Here is a 17,365-nt window from a genome sequence, read left to right as displayed (position 1 = left end):
GCACCAATATTTAAGTTCTAAGAATGTGTTTCTATCTCCCCACAGTGTCTGAAAAGTGTTACTGCAGAGCAGAACAATAAAACGAGAAATAAAGTATTTCCAGTTTCTCGTTTCATATTCTTGTCCTTTGAAAAAAACTGACAGTACTTTATACAGTGATGGATAGATGAGGCTTCATGGTACACCTGCTTTGTGAAGCCTTATTAAACCACCATCACTAAGGTAGTTTGGTGGTCACATGACACTCACATACTCTCAGGATTGGTCAACCAGTCAAAAATAATATATAATAATAATAAAATAAATAGTCAATGATTCATAACTACTAGTTATGGGTTAATGAGGCCTCATGAAACAGCGTCAGTTACCTCATGATACATTTTTTTAATTCCAAAAGGCCACTAGATGTCACTCTCTACTTTAGAATATTTGGCTCTGATCTACTAATTCAATGAAACCTGGCAGCATTTTCACTGAGAGTGCCATCTAGTGGCCTTTCAAACTGGATCATGATAGGGCATTAGCTGCTTCATTAACTCATTAAACTAAAGACTACTAAAAAACTATATACTAACTACCTATATTCATGGCTACTACATGATACATGAGTGTTCAGAAAATGTATAGAAGAATCTTTCTCACTGCCTTGCTCTGACCTCATAGTTCCAGGCCTTTTGGCATCTGTTTACCATGAAAATCCACTCAACTTTATTGAGCAGCCTTTCCCTGATGTGAACCCTCTCCGAGAATTGATGGCTGTCAGCGGGGAGTCTGGGATGGAACATATCTTATGGCCGTCACGTGCTGCTATTTGTTTTTCCATCGCACATGAGGAACACGGAGTGAAAATAACAGGGTGATTCCTGCTCGTGTTTGTAAGCACTAAGCAGCGGCACAGACAGGCTTCCTGCCAACTATTCCCCTTCATGTGTTCCTTCAACAAAGCAGAAGCCACAGAGAAGACCAGCCCCCCCTCCTCTCCTCTGTTCCCCTCATCAGCATGCAGGCGAAGAGAAAGAGCCGGTGTCCAAAGGCCATGATGAGACTCTACAGTGGAGGATCAGGGGAAGAATTGGGGAAAAAGAGTTTTTTTATTTCCCAAACAAGACGTGCTGTCCTCCGACCCTGAGCCCAGCTGCAGCGAGAGCCACATCCTTCGCTCTCCCCCACGTTCGGTCTAATCTCTTCAATTAGAGCTTTGTGCGGCTGCAGGAAGGATACAAGGCCTCATTTGGGTTTCATTGAGATGGAAAAAAAGAGTGACAGCTGACGAGATCACAGACCTGTAATTAAGTGAGGATAGACCCCTCGCACCCGTCGCACACCCTGAATAGTGCGAACGTAAGACACTGGACATGAATAGAGAGACTCCAAGAACACACACTCGGGTGATATTATGACTCGTGTGTGTGAGCTTCACAGAGCTCAGTAAATCTGAAGAAGCATGAGCCTGTTTTCAGTTGAGAGGGAAAAATTGGAAGTGCGGCTGGGACCCCTGAGGCGCAGGTTTGATAAGCCAACATCCTTGTCACATCTCACTTATGTCCTTATTAAATCTGAGATTTAATACTTTTCTTTTGTGGAGGAATACATTATAGGTATTATTAGGGGGAGCACTGTCTCTGTGATGGTTCAACTGCATGAAGATTCATCCCTGCAAGTGACATTATTTAAATGACAGTTAATTTTTTCAAGAGGGTCTTTTTGGTGTGCGTTTCAAAGATTGCTACATAATATAGTATATTTAGGGGTTTTTTTTTATTTCAAATGTTTTTATACAAAATATCAAGAAAGTTATTTTTCTGTGTGGTAGTAATTATTATTAAGTGGTTTTCATCAGATTAATCTTTCTTCTGTACTACTTCCTTGTGTTATTTCTCACTATACATGTTATGACACGGCTGAAATAGGAATAAACACTCCTGCTGTCACTACCCAAGTTTCCTGGTTCCAGTCCACGGTGTCAGATGGTCCAGTCTCCTGTGTGTCATTGAGGCTCTTGTAGATTTCTGTCTATATTGTACCCGTGTAGATAAATGTGTTATAATTGTCGTTGTGTCAAGTCTAACTGTGTCTAGTGACTACATGCACTTCAGTCGAGTTAGCTCTTGGTACATCATAACAGATGATGTATAAGTAAAGCAAATTAAAAGAAAAGCTAAATCAAAATTGTCTTTCACTATCTCTTTTCAATAAAAGTTGGTCTCAAAAATGATCAAAAAATCAAATATCTAACTTATCTAATCTTATCATACAATATGTTACACAATTAGTGTGATTGTCAAACTTTTGCTCAGAATAACTAAGCAAGAAAAGGAAATATGCTGATGTAGCTGTAGATGTGCCAGCAGGTGCACTGAAGCTGTTCAGAACCCTGATTGGTTAAAAAAGGCTCTCATCTACTGTTTTAATTGTATTTGTCACACACAAAAGAATGTCAGCACTTGTATCAACTGCATTACCTATTTGAATTGTTTAACTTGATTATCCAGGATGTAACGACACACCAACATAGAGTTTTGTAGATTGGATCGACGCTCTTTGTGTGCCGACAGACATCTTCCCCGTCAGTTTGTCAAGCTATTCATGAAGCAGACCACTTACAGTGTGTCGGACCATCAACAGACCAGTTGCCGTGGTGATTAATCGTCTCTTTCATACACATTGTTGATGGTCTCTTTGAAACACGGGATCTGAGTTTGTGTCGAACCTCATTGCACATGGAGCCACCGATGACAGTTGCTGGTTAGAGATGAGAGGAGCACATCCTAGCAGAGGACAGAGGAGACCCAGAGATCCCACGGGAACCACCGGACAACCCACCTCCCAATCAGGACCTCCATCCATCACCGATCCACCATCTTTTGATGTCCCGCGATCCAGAAAGCGGTGCTGATGGAGCCGCTGTCAACGGGCCCACTGGCACATTTGGAATTATTGGAGGTCGTATTTGATAATAAGACAAAAGCATTCTTGCACACTGCAGCCATTCTAAAGTAAAGACTGTCTGGTCTGTTATCGGATTATTGATGGAAGCAACGCACTTGTGTCAAGGATCCTTCAAAAGTATTGTCTGTGAACAATTAGATTCTTGTCTGATCTCTTAAACTCTTTCCAGTCTAGATTTTCACCGCTCAAGTGTAGCGGTCCAGTACTGTGTTGGTCTTAATCTAAATAGACAATAGCAGTAGTCACTGTATGCCGTTTATGTTCCCAACTGTAAAAATCTAACACAACATCTTTCTTATATGAATTTAACTAATTTTTTTTTTGTTTAACTGTATGTAGTTACTCTTAGTGGGAAGTCTAACCAGCCCACTTACTTTTCTCACCCTATGGCTTTTTAATGTATGGCTCTTCTTCAGGTGTCTTCTTCCTTCTCTGAAACTCTCTAGTTCAGCTTCTATTTTATGATATTTTCAATCACAATATTATTCATTTTTAGGTTAGCAAATGTTACTTTTACACGATTATTCAATCCCCTAATCTAGGTTAATATCCTGTGTTATTATTTAGAAATCACTAACAAATAATAACACAGTCAACCATAGTTGATGTGAAAGATAAACCACACCCTATTGAGCTCAGCGGGGTTCCTCAAGGCTTTATTCTTGGACCACTGTTCCAAAAATGCTTCCTCTTTGGAGTATCAGCACATCATTACCACTTGTTTACTGACGACACACAACTCTACACCACTGTGTCATCACTCGCTCACTAGGTAAATGCACCCAAAAGTAAACCTGAGGAAAAGTCATAGCTTCCTAAAGGTGAATTCGGAAAAGAAAAAAGTCACAATTGGTTAGAGGTCAGTGACACCAAAAACAGGAACAGACAACACCAGTCTCTGCTTCACTGACTCCACTTGTGAGAGTGGCAAGAGTGTGGACGGTTGGGTCTAAATATAAATATCTATGTGTGGGTTATTCATGATAAATATCAGTATCTGTCGTAATGCTAGTTATTTAACTGCAGGTATAGTTATGTTGTTGTACAATCAATATTACGAATTTGATTTTACTTTTTTGTTTCTTTAAAATGTTTTGTGAGACAACCTTGACCATGTAAGGTGCTATAGAAGCACACTTGCCTCTGGATTTATTTCCCACCTGTTTTTTCCACCACAAGATCACACTTGAAACCTTGTAAATATTATTCATGTGCAAATGTCTTGTCAAAGACGGATGTAGATGATTAGCTCTTAAATTTCTGCCCGGCTCAAGCTTGCAGTGGACGACTCATCTTCTGTAAATTAACTTAAATTTGAATGTCATGCAAATTCAAACGGCCCTAAAATGTTGTTAATCTTTCCTGATCTTCCTTCAGGGAATCTAGAAACCTATCAATGGATGACTAGATGAACTATGGTCCAGATCATTCATGAGATTTTATCTTAACTTACTACATAGATTTGTTTGATTCTCGATAGATTTAAGTGAAACATAAAGAGGGAGGACAAGTGCTAACAAACACATTAAGTACTTCAACTTCCATCAATGAGAACTCTGTTTTTACATGACAGTACACCGTTTTTAGTTGGTAAAAACTTCATTTATTTTATGAAAGAAGGTACCAGTTACAGTTAAACATTACTATGTTTAATAGTATTTAAGAACCAAGCAGGGGTCTAAGCTTTTTTTGATTTGAATTATTTATATGTTTTATATACGAAGTCAAAGGGATTAAACAACGCTATTAATATACGTGGACACTATTTAGAGTACAACATTGTTCAGCCATAGAAAAATAAATCTAATTATAAAAGTGCTCACTAGCCTTGTGCGTTTCTTGGAAAACAAATAAAATTCAAAAATCTCGGTCGCCCTCTAGTGGACCTCGTCAGCACTCACAGAAGTAGAGACAATCCAGTTTGTTCTCCTTTGATATTACATGTGTTCTGGGTGATTTTGCAGGCAGGTGATGAACTCTTTCACCTCTTTTCCCTCAAAGCAGATGAGGTAGACGGCGGAGAACAATGGAAATCTGCAGATGAGGGAAGGTGTGTCATTTGAAAGCAAAACAATCTGTCTCATTGTAACCAAGCATTAGAAATGTAGTTTTTTCCCATGTATTTAATGTTGTATTGTTATACGTTTATTATTAATACATTTAGTCGTTTATATATTTAGTCACTATATATATAAATATATTTTTATCAAAATGTATTCTTCTTAAAGAGCATATAGTTCATTTTTAAAAATGTTTTTTTGGTCACTGCGTAAATTCTTTGTTTTGTGTTCGCCTATTGTTTTTAAGGCTTTATTTGTGTCATTTTATCGTAATATATTGAAAAGTTGAAGAAATCTCTCACTACTTAATATAAAAACACTATTTCTGTAAAGCAGGTTTGGTGGTCACATGACACTCAAGTTAAACAAAATAATACATCAAATAACAGCTAAAGAGTTCTACTAAAGGAGTCATGACTGACAGATGTTATGTAGTGTTGCTTTAAGATAAATAAAACATGATGAAGTCCATCTTTTTTTGTCATTTAATATTTCCTAATTGAAATCATTAGCCAGCAAATAAACTTTTCATGAACAGAGGAACCAAAACATCTGACTTACTCGTCGACGATCGCCTTTTTCTGGAGAATCTTGTAGACTTCAGCTGAGGTCTGTGGACCCTGAAGTTTCTGGCCGTTGAGCATCTCTGCCTCCAGCTCGGCGATAGACTCCACAGGACAAGGAAATAAGTTGTTATCGTGTTATGACCTCCAATAATAATAATTATAATAATAATACGTTCTAAAATGTCACCACAACTCAGGCGCTCTAGATTTTTATATAAATTGTTTCTAATCTCCTCACCTTGGAAGTTCGGACAAAGGCTTCTGCAACCTTGCGGTTCCGTCCTCCATAGCAGGTGGTGATGAGATCGGCGACGCCACAGCTCTCCAGGAAGGTGGACGAGCTCACTGGGCTCTTGCAGAACAACTTGGCGAAGGCCACCATCTCCATCAAGCCCAGACGGATCACCGCCGCCTTTGTGTTGTCGCCGAATCCAAGTCCATCACAGAACCCGGCTCCCACCGCCACGATATTCTGGAATCATTGTTGTCCACGTAAAACATATACTTTCATTTTGAAACATTAGTGAGTTTCTGCGAGTCTCTTGTTCTCAAAGAAATGGTGGAACCTTAAGAGCGCCGCACAGCTCCACGGTGTCACTCTCTGATACAACTGTGATCCGGAAGTTTGGAGTCTGCAGAAGCTCCTTGAAGATAAGACCGTTGGCCTCATTTACGGATCCTGATTTTGAAGTATTCATTAGACGCAGATACATTTATTCAAACCATGACCAGACTAACCGATGGTGGTTTCACAGAATTTCTCCTCGGCCACTTCCGTGGCGATGTTAGCTCCCATCAGGACACTGACGTCCACCTCCAGCTTCTCACGGATGATGTCCGATATGAGCTGCAGTCCGTCGGGCCCTGCGTCGACGCCCTGAGGTCAAACATCAGGAATCCTCATTGAGCATCTACACAGCAGAAGCACAGAGAAATGACCTTGATGAGAGAGATCCCGATGGCGCCTTTGCCGACGTGAGGCTTCATCTGATCGCAGAGGTTGGCGATGAACTGATGCGGGATCACAAAGACCAGGATCTTGGCGCCTTTCACCGCTTCAGTGATGTCCGGAACAGCAATCTAGTGAGACACGAGCAGAGCTGTCACGCTGCCTCATGAAAGCATTCATTCTTATGTCGAATAGCAATAAACTATCATTGTCCAGGTCAGTGGTGGGCGATTTAATTTCCTCAGGGGCCACATTTCACTCATTAAACACTCACAGAAATGACAAAAGTGGAGAACGAAGGTCCGAAAATAAAAACCCTGTAGTCATATTAAGAGATTAGTAAAGAATAATAGAAATAAAGCATTTATATTAAATAATAAATAAATGAATTGTTAGTTTCTACATGATCTTTGACTTCATGCGGGCCACATAAAAACAGTTAAGGGGCCGGTCTAGTCTGGTACTAGTGGTAGTGATGGTCTGATGAAGCTTCATGAAGCAGGGTCATGTTGTGTAGTGGCCATCAGTTTAAAAATGATATTTCATTAGAACAGCTGTTCAAAACAAAGTAAAATAGTGCAGAGACCGCCATCTAGTGGACAATAATGACACTGCTTCATGAAGCTTCATCTGACCATCACTACTTTATACATTTAGTTGCAAGGAACGTTTTAAGAGTCATATCAACTAGCATTTCAATGCGTTTTATGTTCAAAAAACGATTTATTCACTTATCACATATTGTGATTCTCAACGCAGAAGTGTGTAGAAAAGATCTCTTTACGGGATCGAATTTAATCTTAAAATATCTATTATGTTTTTCATCTCCAATCACATTTGTGGAATAAAAAAAATAAATGTATCCAAGTGGAGACTATTAACTTTTATTTAATTTAGAGAAATGTATGATACAGTTATAAGTCACATACAATATTATGGTATGCATATGCTGTTTAATGCTATATACACATTACGTTTTTTATTTAAATGTTTAGCTCAAAATAGTTAGTTGGGGATTCCTTTGTCAGGGACATTTTTATTTCGATGAATTATTCATGATTTATTAAAATTGTTATTTTATTCTAATGTCTCATATGTTATTCTAATTTATTGCTTTAATTCAACAATTTATTTTTATTTAATTTATATTATTTCATAGGTTTATTCTTAAGGCCACCACAACAAATTCCTGAGAGCTGAGACTAATAATTAAAGTTTGTGATTCATGACATTTGTCTGTGAATAAAGCGCTATAAAAACATACCACATTCTTTGGCAGCGTGTGACCCGGCAGGTACTTCACATTCTCGTGCTCCGTGTTGATGATCTCAGTCAGCTTTCTGCCTTCAATGACCTCCTCGTAGACCCACATGTTCACCAGAGGATTGAAGCGGTTGGAGGCCTTCACGTTACGCCCAATGATTTTGGCAATGGATGATCCCCTGGAGGGAGGAGAGGGTGAGCATGAACACACTGTTGTGTACCAACCAATGAAAGAACTCAGAACATGAGGTGAAGACAGAACAGATTCAAAAGCTCAACTTTTAATCCATTAAAAGAATTGTACGGTTGAGGAGGCAGTTAAAGGGTTAATCTGAGCTTTATATGTACTATTTTCTTATGCTCCACCCACATTTAATATATTTTATTGTATTTAAAATACTTTGATTCTTCTGTTTCAGGGAGTTGGATTATTAGCTCTGATCACTGTGTTTTACATTATTATTAATAATTAATCAATACATGCATATTAAGTATGTTTATATATTCTGGCTTTAGCGTTCAACACAACATTAACATTATGCACATTAATATAATTAACTGTATAAACAAGGTTGTTTTGAATGACTACTGTTGTAAACAGTCTTAAAGCTATAACTCACACGGCTTCACATGTTTCCATAGAGACACATGTATGATCCCTCTTGTATATTCTGTGGATCTATTTGTTAGCTTTTTCAAGTTTTAGACATGAAGATGTTTTACCAGTTTCCAGATCCGACGATGCAGACTTTAGCAGCCATGTTGAGAGGAAACAACAGCGTCTGAAGTCAATTCCTTCTGTTTTTTTCCAGCTCGTCTAAATAATAACTTCCTCATACGCCCAGCACTGATCCTGCCTCTCAACACTCTTCACGCCTCTTGCTTACTTTTAACCTTCGCAACATCCTTTTTTTTCTTTTTACGGAACAAATAATGCAGTTTATTTAATTTATCTATTTCTGGAAAATACACCGCATATACACATTTTAATACATTACTGTATGACGTCACAATTCTCTGCTTCGCTAGTCACATGACCTCAGTGAATCTATTATTACGGTTGAAACTCGCGCAACATTTAAAGTGCGTCCATAAAGCAGGCTATACGGTAAACTCACAGGGAAGGAAGATGGCGAAAGTGTTTATAGCAAAAAAGTGGAACTTTTGATGCATTGGCCAACAGTAACGGGGTTACTACAACTTTTTTTTAAATTATTTAAAGGGACTGTTGCAAACATAGCTGATTTATTAAAAATACATCGATATATTTCATTAAATATTATTATTTGAAAGTGCTGACATCACTGTCAGGGATCAATGTAAAAGCATTTAGTGTCGTTTATCGATATTAAAAAAAAAAGTTAAACAAGTATACTACATAGCCCCAGAAATGACATGGTAAAATTCGTGGCTACAAAATACTAAGTCCCATAAATACTAATGTACATTAATCTAAGTATGATTCATCATAAAGGACTCCCTTATTTTTTGTTAAGTTTTCCCATTTTTGCAGTTAGTATGACATCATAGTTCGCTAGTAGATGCATCTAATTTATTTTTGTAATATATTGTATGGCTTACTTTTTTAATATCCAGAAGGAAGTATACATTTAAAAATAAACTTTACTAATTCAAGTAAATACTGGGTTTTACTTTTTTGGTTGGTAATCTATCACTTCCTGTCCTGGTTCTGTTTCATAACTTAACATCTAGTGGCAGGCTCTGATCATCTGCTGAGAAATCACCAATGCTGAGTACTAGTTTTTAATCCTGGGTTTTCACTAAATTAAAATTTATTTCCATACTTTTGTTGGGGTATTTTATTTTGTAGATTCAATGCACTGATGATACATGTCAGCAACTTTAACCTCTCAGAATTCTTTGCATGACCATCTCCTTTAGCTTTTTTCCAGACTCCATCAAGCATGAAGTGTTTAATACATTTTTTATAAAAATGTTTATTTCATATCTTTTTGACCATCAAAACATTAGCTGGTGGAGGTATCTGTGGAGAGGGAAATCTGGGCTTATTTCCTTCTTCTGCTGCATCCACGACTCTAAGAACGATGGTCCTCCAGGTCAAATGTCCCTATTTTAAAAAATAGTTCTTAAAATTGACAAATAACTTGAGGTCGAGTCTAGTCTTCTTCTCAAACAATTTCTTTCCACATCAGGTGAGAAGACTTTTGGTATCTGAACAAACAAACAACACCACATTGACTTTCCAGGCATATTTAATTGGCACAGTCAACACAATACAAAGTATTCAGTGCTCCAAGCGCGAGCGGCTACCAAACGAAACACAAATCAGAAAGTGCAAATGACACAGCGTTTGGTAGACCTCAGGAAAGGAAAAAAAAACAGTCTTACTTCGCCAAAGCAGATCAAAGTCACGGTAAGACTCTCAATAGTTAAAATAGATGTTTTCCTTTTAAAATCTTATTTATATATTCATATATACTCTATCTGACTCCCTCACTGTACAGTCGTTCTTATCGACTCCGACAACGTGTTGGACAATGGTTAGCGGATGAACTGATAAAAACCGAAAGTTAGTCGCAAAAGACACTTATTGTTGTAGCTCCACCACAGACACCAGAATGCTAACACAGGTGAGGTGACGTGTATGATAGCCTTAATACTTGATCATGTATCTTGAAAATTTGTGATGGGCTCATGGTGATTCCAAGTGTGTAGCCACAGAGTCTGATCATTAATACCCAGTGAATTTGACGTTTCTCACTGCAGAATGTTTTTTGAAGAAAGACATTTTTCACAAATAAATGCTAACATAGCCCAGAATACAGCACATCATTTGGTAAGTAACAAGGACTTAACTGTTCTTATGCTAGGTCACTACTAGCTTAAGTCAGCACGCATGTAACGGAAAAATGCTATCATAGCTTCAACAAATTCTTTTGTCATCATGTTGCTTCCATGAACCATCAAACACGTTGATGATGATTTTTGACATGTTTTTTTTTTCCAAGATAAAATCTTATGATTGCAAGTGTCGCTTGTTAACTTTTGTCTTGTGAGCCGTAATGCTAAACCTGCTAAATAAGAGCTGTCAACAAAATTATCGTAAGATTTATTTTAAAAACAGGCAAAACAAATTTGTGATGTTGTTGGTCTTGATCTCAATCAAAATGTTAATTTATGTTAAATGGCTTCATCCACAACAACATCCGAAAGAAGGTAGTTTAGTTTCAGTCCATTCAAGCTAAAAAAAAAACAAACACAAAAGCATAAAAGATAAAACGACCACATATGTGCCGACGAGCATTAGCGGGAGCCGTCAGTGTACAATGTTGAAATGAATCAAATAAAAAAATCACATCTTTTCAGTTTGAGGAGGCGCCATCATCAGAAGGTGAATCACAGTATACTTTCATATACAGTAGGTCGACACCGTTCACAAACACAAGTGGGAGACGAGAGGAGAACATTTGTCGTTAGAACACAACAACGGGGCAACATGCTTTCCTGACGAATAAAAAACAAATACAAAATAAAAGAACCACAGGCACTGAACCCTTACTGGTTAATTTTAACAGGCAATGAGGGTTAACTGAAGGCTCAAAGGGAGGAAGGTGGAGGGTTCGACGCCTGCCACCCCCTCCCTGCATGTTACGCCTTCACCAGCAGAGGGCGCGAGGAGGAAGACAGGGCAAGCATGCAGCACGCCAGAGTTGCCAACCTGAGCTGGAGAAAGGAGCTGCCTGAGCGGGGGAGGGAGAGGTGAGGGAAGGAGGTGCAAAGGGGGGTGTGGTCAGAGACGGGAGGAACTTTCCTTGATGCCGATGAAGATATCATCATCATCAGAAGTGGTGAAAGGAAGTGCAACGACACAAGACACACACAAGAGAAGGAGAGCAGTTTTGGTTTCAGCTGGATCTTACTTAGAACAAGAGCAAAACGATTAGCCTTAACATTACGACCACCTACCTAATGTGCCACAGAACAGCACCTTTTTTTGGGTTGTTCCCAGTCTGGAGAGGATTGTAAGTCTATCATAATTGGCCAGACACATTTGAAAAACTGTAAGTACTGTAAATATTCCACTAATCTGAGTAAGCTTGCAGCAAACAGATGAAACATTTGCAAAAAAAACTTCCCAAGATTTTCACATAGATTAACAGGATTAGGTCAATTTTTTTGGGTGCGAGTTTCTACAGTGAAAATGAGGTGAAGAGTGAGCCATGTGGAAAACAAACAACAATGATGGAGTGCTAAGAAGGAAACCGATGGTAAACATCGCTTTGTTTATGAGATGGGGCAGAGAAAAATCTGCCACGAATTTGAAAATTGTCAAACCAAGTCTGAACATTCTACATTTAGTTCCACTCGACCCTCTCCAGATGGTGCATTTTCTCTCTGAGTCTACTGCTGCGGGATCTACCCTAGGAGATCTAACTGTAAGCATGTGCAGATGAGAATTTGGCGTTTCAGAGTAGCATCTAGATCAAGATCAAAACTGACACATTGTCATCCAGAATGAAATTGTAAAACATTGATAATCTAAGGGTAGCACTACCAAGAGCCCAATCGCAACTATTGACATCAGCGGTCATGTAGACCAAATATCCAGAAATAAGAACCCCAAATCAATTTATGCTCACAATCCTCTCGCCTGGATTTGAAAATATTCAAACTCTGACTGCAATGATCTTCAATTCTAATATCCATCTTAAGAGGACACTTAAACGATGAATCTTTAGAGGAAGCAGCTCACAATGAAACACACATCTTATCTCACAGCATTTCACTCCTCAAAGTAGCAAAAGTTGAAGAACATAGTGTGAATTGAGGCGGGTCCCTGGGTCAAGCACCAGAACCTAAGACATCTTCTGCAAGAGCGCCCTCTATAGTGCATGAGTGAGTGTCCGAGGTTCGTCGTCCTGTCTCTGACCATCCTCTTCCTCCGCCGGACACAGGACAAACAGAATTTGGGGGTTAAAGGTGGGGGCAGGGCTGTTGACGGCAGTGGAGCAAGCATGTTAGTCATTAAGAAGCAAAGCTCTGCTGAAAACATGTGGAAGCGAATCGATCGGCTACTGTCAGAGGTTTACAAATTTTGGAGCACCGCTCGACTGTTTTTTTTGGGGGGGGGAGGGGGTTGGGAAATTGAATATCGGCCGTCTCTCTGGTACGAACAACAGCGTGGTAGTCTCCACGAGCCTGCTTGCCCTGCCGCTCCTCGGCCAGCCGCACTTTTAGGAATCTGGAATAAGAGCAAAAATATAAAATAAAAAAATATAAACAGAAACAAAAATGACAAGAAAGAACATTAGATGTTGGTTTGAACCCAAGAGTTTCAGGTGAAGTGACATGGGGCTGCACAATAATCTTGAGGTTTCAACTTTAATTTTAATGCCAGAACATTATGACCACCCTCCTGAAGCTTATATAGATTACATACACAATATAGGTGTAATATTACACAAAACGTATGTAATGCTAGTGCTAATCTAATGAAACATAAAACTATTTAAAGTTTAAACATTAGAGCTACAACCACAGGTTAGAATAATTATTTAAATTCTTACAAATCGGATTTGAAGAGAAAAATAATGTTTAGAATTGAATTAAGGAAAAAGCCGCCACTACATGGTGACTACAAGACTGTTATTCGTGAATGCTAAATAAATCTTGAATTAATGAACATAAATCTGAAATAAGGCTTGGTTGAACACCAGTATATCATATAATGGCTGCGCCGAGAGTTCCACATACACCTTCTTTCAACACATCTAAGACCAACGAGCACGGACCAACAAAGGCCCTGGTCATAATATTATGGGAATTTTTCTAATCATTGTGCAGCCCTAAAAAGGAGAACAATAAACAAAAAATTGCATGAAGGCTTATTTCAGTACATAAAAAGAAGATAATATCGAGTTGAGTTCCGCTCGGATGATTAGACAACTGACTCGATAACATGCCGAGAAGTCTTCCTCATGCATGACTTGTTAAATCAATTCTGGATGATCTGCTCATGCTGGACTGAGAGGAAAACCCGTCTGATGTCAAAATGGTGATGTCGTTCTAGTGGAATGACATCATGCGTTTATCGAGGATGTTCAGGCTCGTGCATCAGAACCACAACATGATTTCACCCCCACACAGTCTCACCATAGAACTTCAGAAGCACTAATTCCTGCATCTAAAACTGTCCTGGAAGAAAATACCAAAACATCTCAACACTAACATTATCAAAACTGCCAATTTGATTTGGACATTAACAAAAAGTGGTCAGAATAATTACAACTTTTATCTACAGCATGCTATTTCCTTTTCCATAGTAGCCTAGAAAAATATCTTCATATTTACAGCAGAAAGTACATGGATTGCACATGGAGATGTGGATCTGATCCGGTACAGCAACACGACAGCTCCTGGTGTTTGGAGGGTACGGTTGAAGCAACACTGTGTCCTATTCACCATTCATTTTAATGACTAAAGACACGCTCTGTGGTGCTGGCTATAGCAAAGACGATATAAGGTCTATCTTAACTAATAGAACCTGCTACTAGATAACGTCTAGCTAACATGGCTGAGGTGAGATGAAGAGCTCCTTCCTGGCAAACTTAGGTGTTAAATCAAAGTTACTTTGATGCAAAGAATTCCTCTATTTGCCCTATTAGCATAGTAGCAACATAGCTTTTGTGACTCAGAATTAAGATTGGTTCCCAATTATGCTGATTTTATTAGTCAGAGCCATCAGAGACTAAGCACCTAGACTAGTTGATGCTGTCTCACATTAATATTTTAGTTAAATACTACTAGTTGTTAGTAAGAATATACTGGTAATGAACTAGAATGTTTTTTGTGATTAATATTACAATATGATCCAAATAATCTGACATAAAGTGAAGGAGAAAGGACAAAGTGTTGCTTTAACTAATTCATTTTCTTAAAAACAGCATCTTGAATGTACACACTGCACTTTAACTGGAACACTGTACTTTTTCTACTGACCACGAGATGTAATTACAGGCAGGAAAAATTGATGAGCAACTGCATTTACAAGCTTTCTTTGTTCCTGTTGGCCCGGCTCACTTTCAGTGTCATGAGGCACAAAAGACAGAGTGTGTTGTAGTCCAGTGTTGTCACACAAACAGTCACACAGCTGAGTTAAATGTATGTCATAGCACCTTTGGCATTTGTTTCCAAAAAGACCTCAATGTAGGACGTGGGCACGTATCCCTCCTCCTCCTCATTCCTGCGCACCCGCGTCCAACCGTCGCCTTTGTCCTCCTCGATCACGTACAGCAGCTCGCCTTCCGCCACAGAGATCGTGCCCTCATTGTGACCTGGAGGATGAGCAAGCAAGTTAGAATCTTCATCAGCAACTTTTCATAATAAATATTCTAAGAGTGTTGCTGTGTATTTCTTGTCTATAATTTGTCAATAATGTGTGAATAAATTATATAAATTGTGGAGTCTGACACATCAAAGGTAAACCATTATTTAACTACAAATATCAACACCATAACATTACACTTAGTTTAGGTAAATGATGGTGAGGTAGAATGTAGATGACAAGTCAGTGCTTGAGGGCCGAAAAGATCAGATGGGCAGGAAAGGATGACGATTAAAATCCAGAAAGGGAAACATCGACCACTGACTCAACAGTCTGAAGGCTCCAGAGAAAAACATTTACTAAGGTTGGAGTAATAAAATTTACCATCAAACGGGTACAGCGCTTTGCAGGTTCCGATGGTTGGCAGTGTTTCTTCATCGTCAAACTCGTCGTCAAACTCAGGTGTGCTGGTTGTGGGGTTGATGGTTGCTTTCACCTGAGTCTCCGTATTCTGCTCTTCTGTGTAGCTGCCATCCGGGCTGCTCGAGGGCCGAAACACACACTCAGTGAATATGCCGTGATGCGAACAACACTTCCTGGTTTGGGTTCAGAGTTTAGCATACCTCTCTCTGTCTTGTGCACAGTTGTTGTTGACCATGGTGCTGTTCTGGCTCTCGTAGATAGCACTTTTCCGGTTGGAGTCGCTCTTGGATGGCATCCGATCCTCCACCTCCGCTAACCATCCCTGAATGCACACAGAAAATAATCATTACTTCATCAATCCACAGACATGTAGACTTGGCGTCACTGTTCTTCACTGTTTAGAAAGCTTTATGTGCGACTGACATGATCACAGAGTCGCAGCAGGACCACGTCTGTCTACACTTCCCTCAGAAACATTCCACTTATGTCTAGTTTCAGCCAGCTGCATTGCATCTTCTCCAAATATGGACAAGCCAGTGACTTTTATTTAGAGGACAACCAAACAAGACAGCCACAATACACTCACCTCAAACTTCTGCACTTCGAACTGGAGCTTCTCAATGTTTTGCTCTATTTCTGACAGTCGGGGGTCTACGCTGGCTGGGTCCCCCATCTGTGGGTTCTTTACGTACACGTCCTTCATCTTGGCCAGAGCGTCCCTGAAACAGGCAACATACATGGGTCAGAGCTACAAACTATCTGCACACCATTAAAATTCACAAAACATTTGAAGTGATCGGTAAAGAGACATTAACAAATTAAGTTTTTAAGAAAGATGCTTTAATCAATTTCCACATACAAGATGAGTGGCACACACTAGAACGTCCTCAACATTCGATCATGAGTGATATGGCTTGAATGTTTTACACGTCTCTACAACAACTGTACCTCTGGTCCATCTCCTTTTGGATGTCCTTGTTCAGGTCGTCAAGTTTGCCCTGCAGCTTCTTCCTTCTCTGCTCCGGAGGAAGGTGGCTGAAGTCCTCTGGTCCAGAACCCTGAGAGAAAAGATGAATTGAGGTCATAAAGTAGAAATGCAGATGGGATTATTAAACGCTCGGTGCCGTATCTTCTTTCTCTTTCACATTATTGACAGATACTGCAGCCACTCCAGAGGTTTGTCTATCTTCGAGAGGACTTTCACATATTCAGCTGCCAGACACAAATGTGATCATGGATTGACTTAGACGATAGGTCTTAATAAAAGAAAGACATATGGACGTTTAAAATGAATTATTAAAAATAAAATAGTTCATTCATACTGTAAACTTGAAAAATTATTATATGCACTATGGACTGTTATTTGACATTTATCTTAATGACATATTTTACCTTAATTTAGGAGCCTAAATATAACTTTAAATTAAGGATTTACATTTTTTATTCATTAAAATATTCCAACATTAACTTTTTACGCTTAAAAAAATACTATTCATATTTTTACAAACTTTTATATATAAGGGTTGGTTTGCACCCAAAAAACTTTAATAAACAAGTCAATAGTTGAATAAAAAAAAAGTTTATTTAACAATAATAATTGAATAATTGCACTGGTACCACAAAAAATGTTGGTAAAAAAAGGTTCCGATTCTGATTAAATGGGATATATAATATATAATAATTAAATTGAAAAAACGTTTTTTAATTACAATACTGAATTATAAAGTTTTTGTTGAAATTATTATTTTGAGTAATGGATGTCGTACTTTAAACATGAATTTATATTAATTAATTAAACTAGTTATGAAGCTAAACAAAACATGTATGTCCAAATAATATTTCATACTTT

At 38.6% G+C, this 17,365-nt stretch overlaps 2 protein-coding genes across 18 annotated transcripts in view; both read right to left on the bottom strand.

Annotated features, from left to right (window-relative positions):
- Nucleotides 1-4,535: 4,535 nt before the first annotated feature.
- gpd1c (glycerol-3-phosphate dehydrogenase 1c) lies at nt 4,536-8,651 on the bottom strand. The gene is made up of 8 exons (XM_087792019.1): nt 8,511-8,651; nt 7,789-7,966; nt 6,515-6,655; nt 6,314-6,452; nt 6,142-6,254; nt 5,814-6,047; nt 5,571-5,677; nt 4,536-4,983 (listed from the first exon to the last, which is right to left on the bottom strand). The coding sequence occupies exons 1-8, from the start codon at nt 8,546-8,548 to the stop codon at nt 4,887-4,889; spliced, it is 1,047 nt and encodes a 348-aa protein (XP_087648145.1). The 5' UTR covers nt 8,549-8,651; the 3' UTR covers nt 4,536-4,886.
- A 1,352-nt stretch (nt 8,652-10,003) lies between these two features.
- fnbp1b (formin binding protein 1b) overlaps nt 10,004-17,365 on the bottom strand; it is a 42,640-nt gene continuing 35,278 nt past the window's right edge. For 7 of the 17 annotated variants that reach the window (XM_087792001.1, XM_087792006.1, XM_087792004.1 and 4 more), the window contains 6 exons: nt 16,465-16,574; nt 16,103-16,235; nt 15,717-15,838; nt 15,478-15,635; nt 14,945-15,103; nt 10,004-13,011 (listed from right to left, as the gene is read on the bottom strand). In XM_087792001.1, coding sequence (XP_087648127.1) covers nt 13,004-13,011; nt 14,945-15,103; nt 15,478-15,635; nt 15,717-15,838; nt 16,103-16,235; nt 16,465-16,574 — 690 coding nt within the window. In that variant the 3' untranslated portion in view covers nt 10,004-13,003. Of the gene's footprint in view, nt 15,104-15,477; nt 15,636-15,716; nt 15,839-16,102; nt 16,236-16,464; nt 16,575-17,365 lie in introns of all 17 variants that reach the window. The other 10 variants (XM_087792005.1, XM_087792009.1, XM_087792010.1 and 7 more) reach the window with 3 other exon arrangements.

The sequence above is a fragment of the Callionymus lyra genome, chromosome 5 (genome assembly GCF_982586985.1).
Source record: "Callionymus lyra chromosome 5, fCalLyr1.hap1.1, whole genome shotgun sequence".
NCBI classification, from domain to species: Eukaryota; Metazoa; Chordata; class Actinopteri; order Syngnathiformes; family Callionymidae; genus Callionymus; species Callionymus lyra.
Note: the sequence above shows the minus strand (reverse complement) of the source record. Positions and strands in the feature narration are given on the sequence as shown.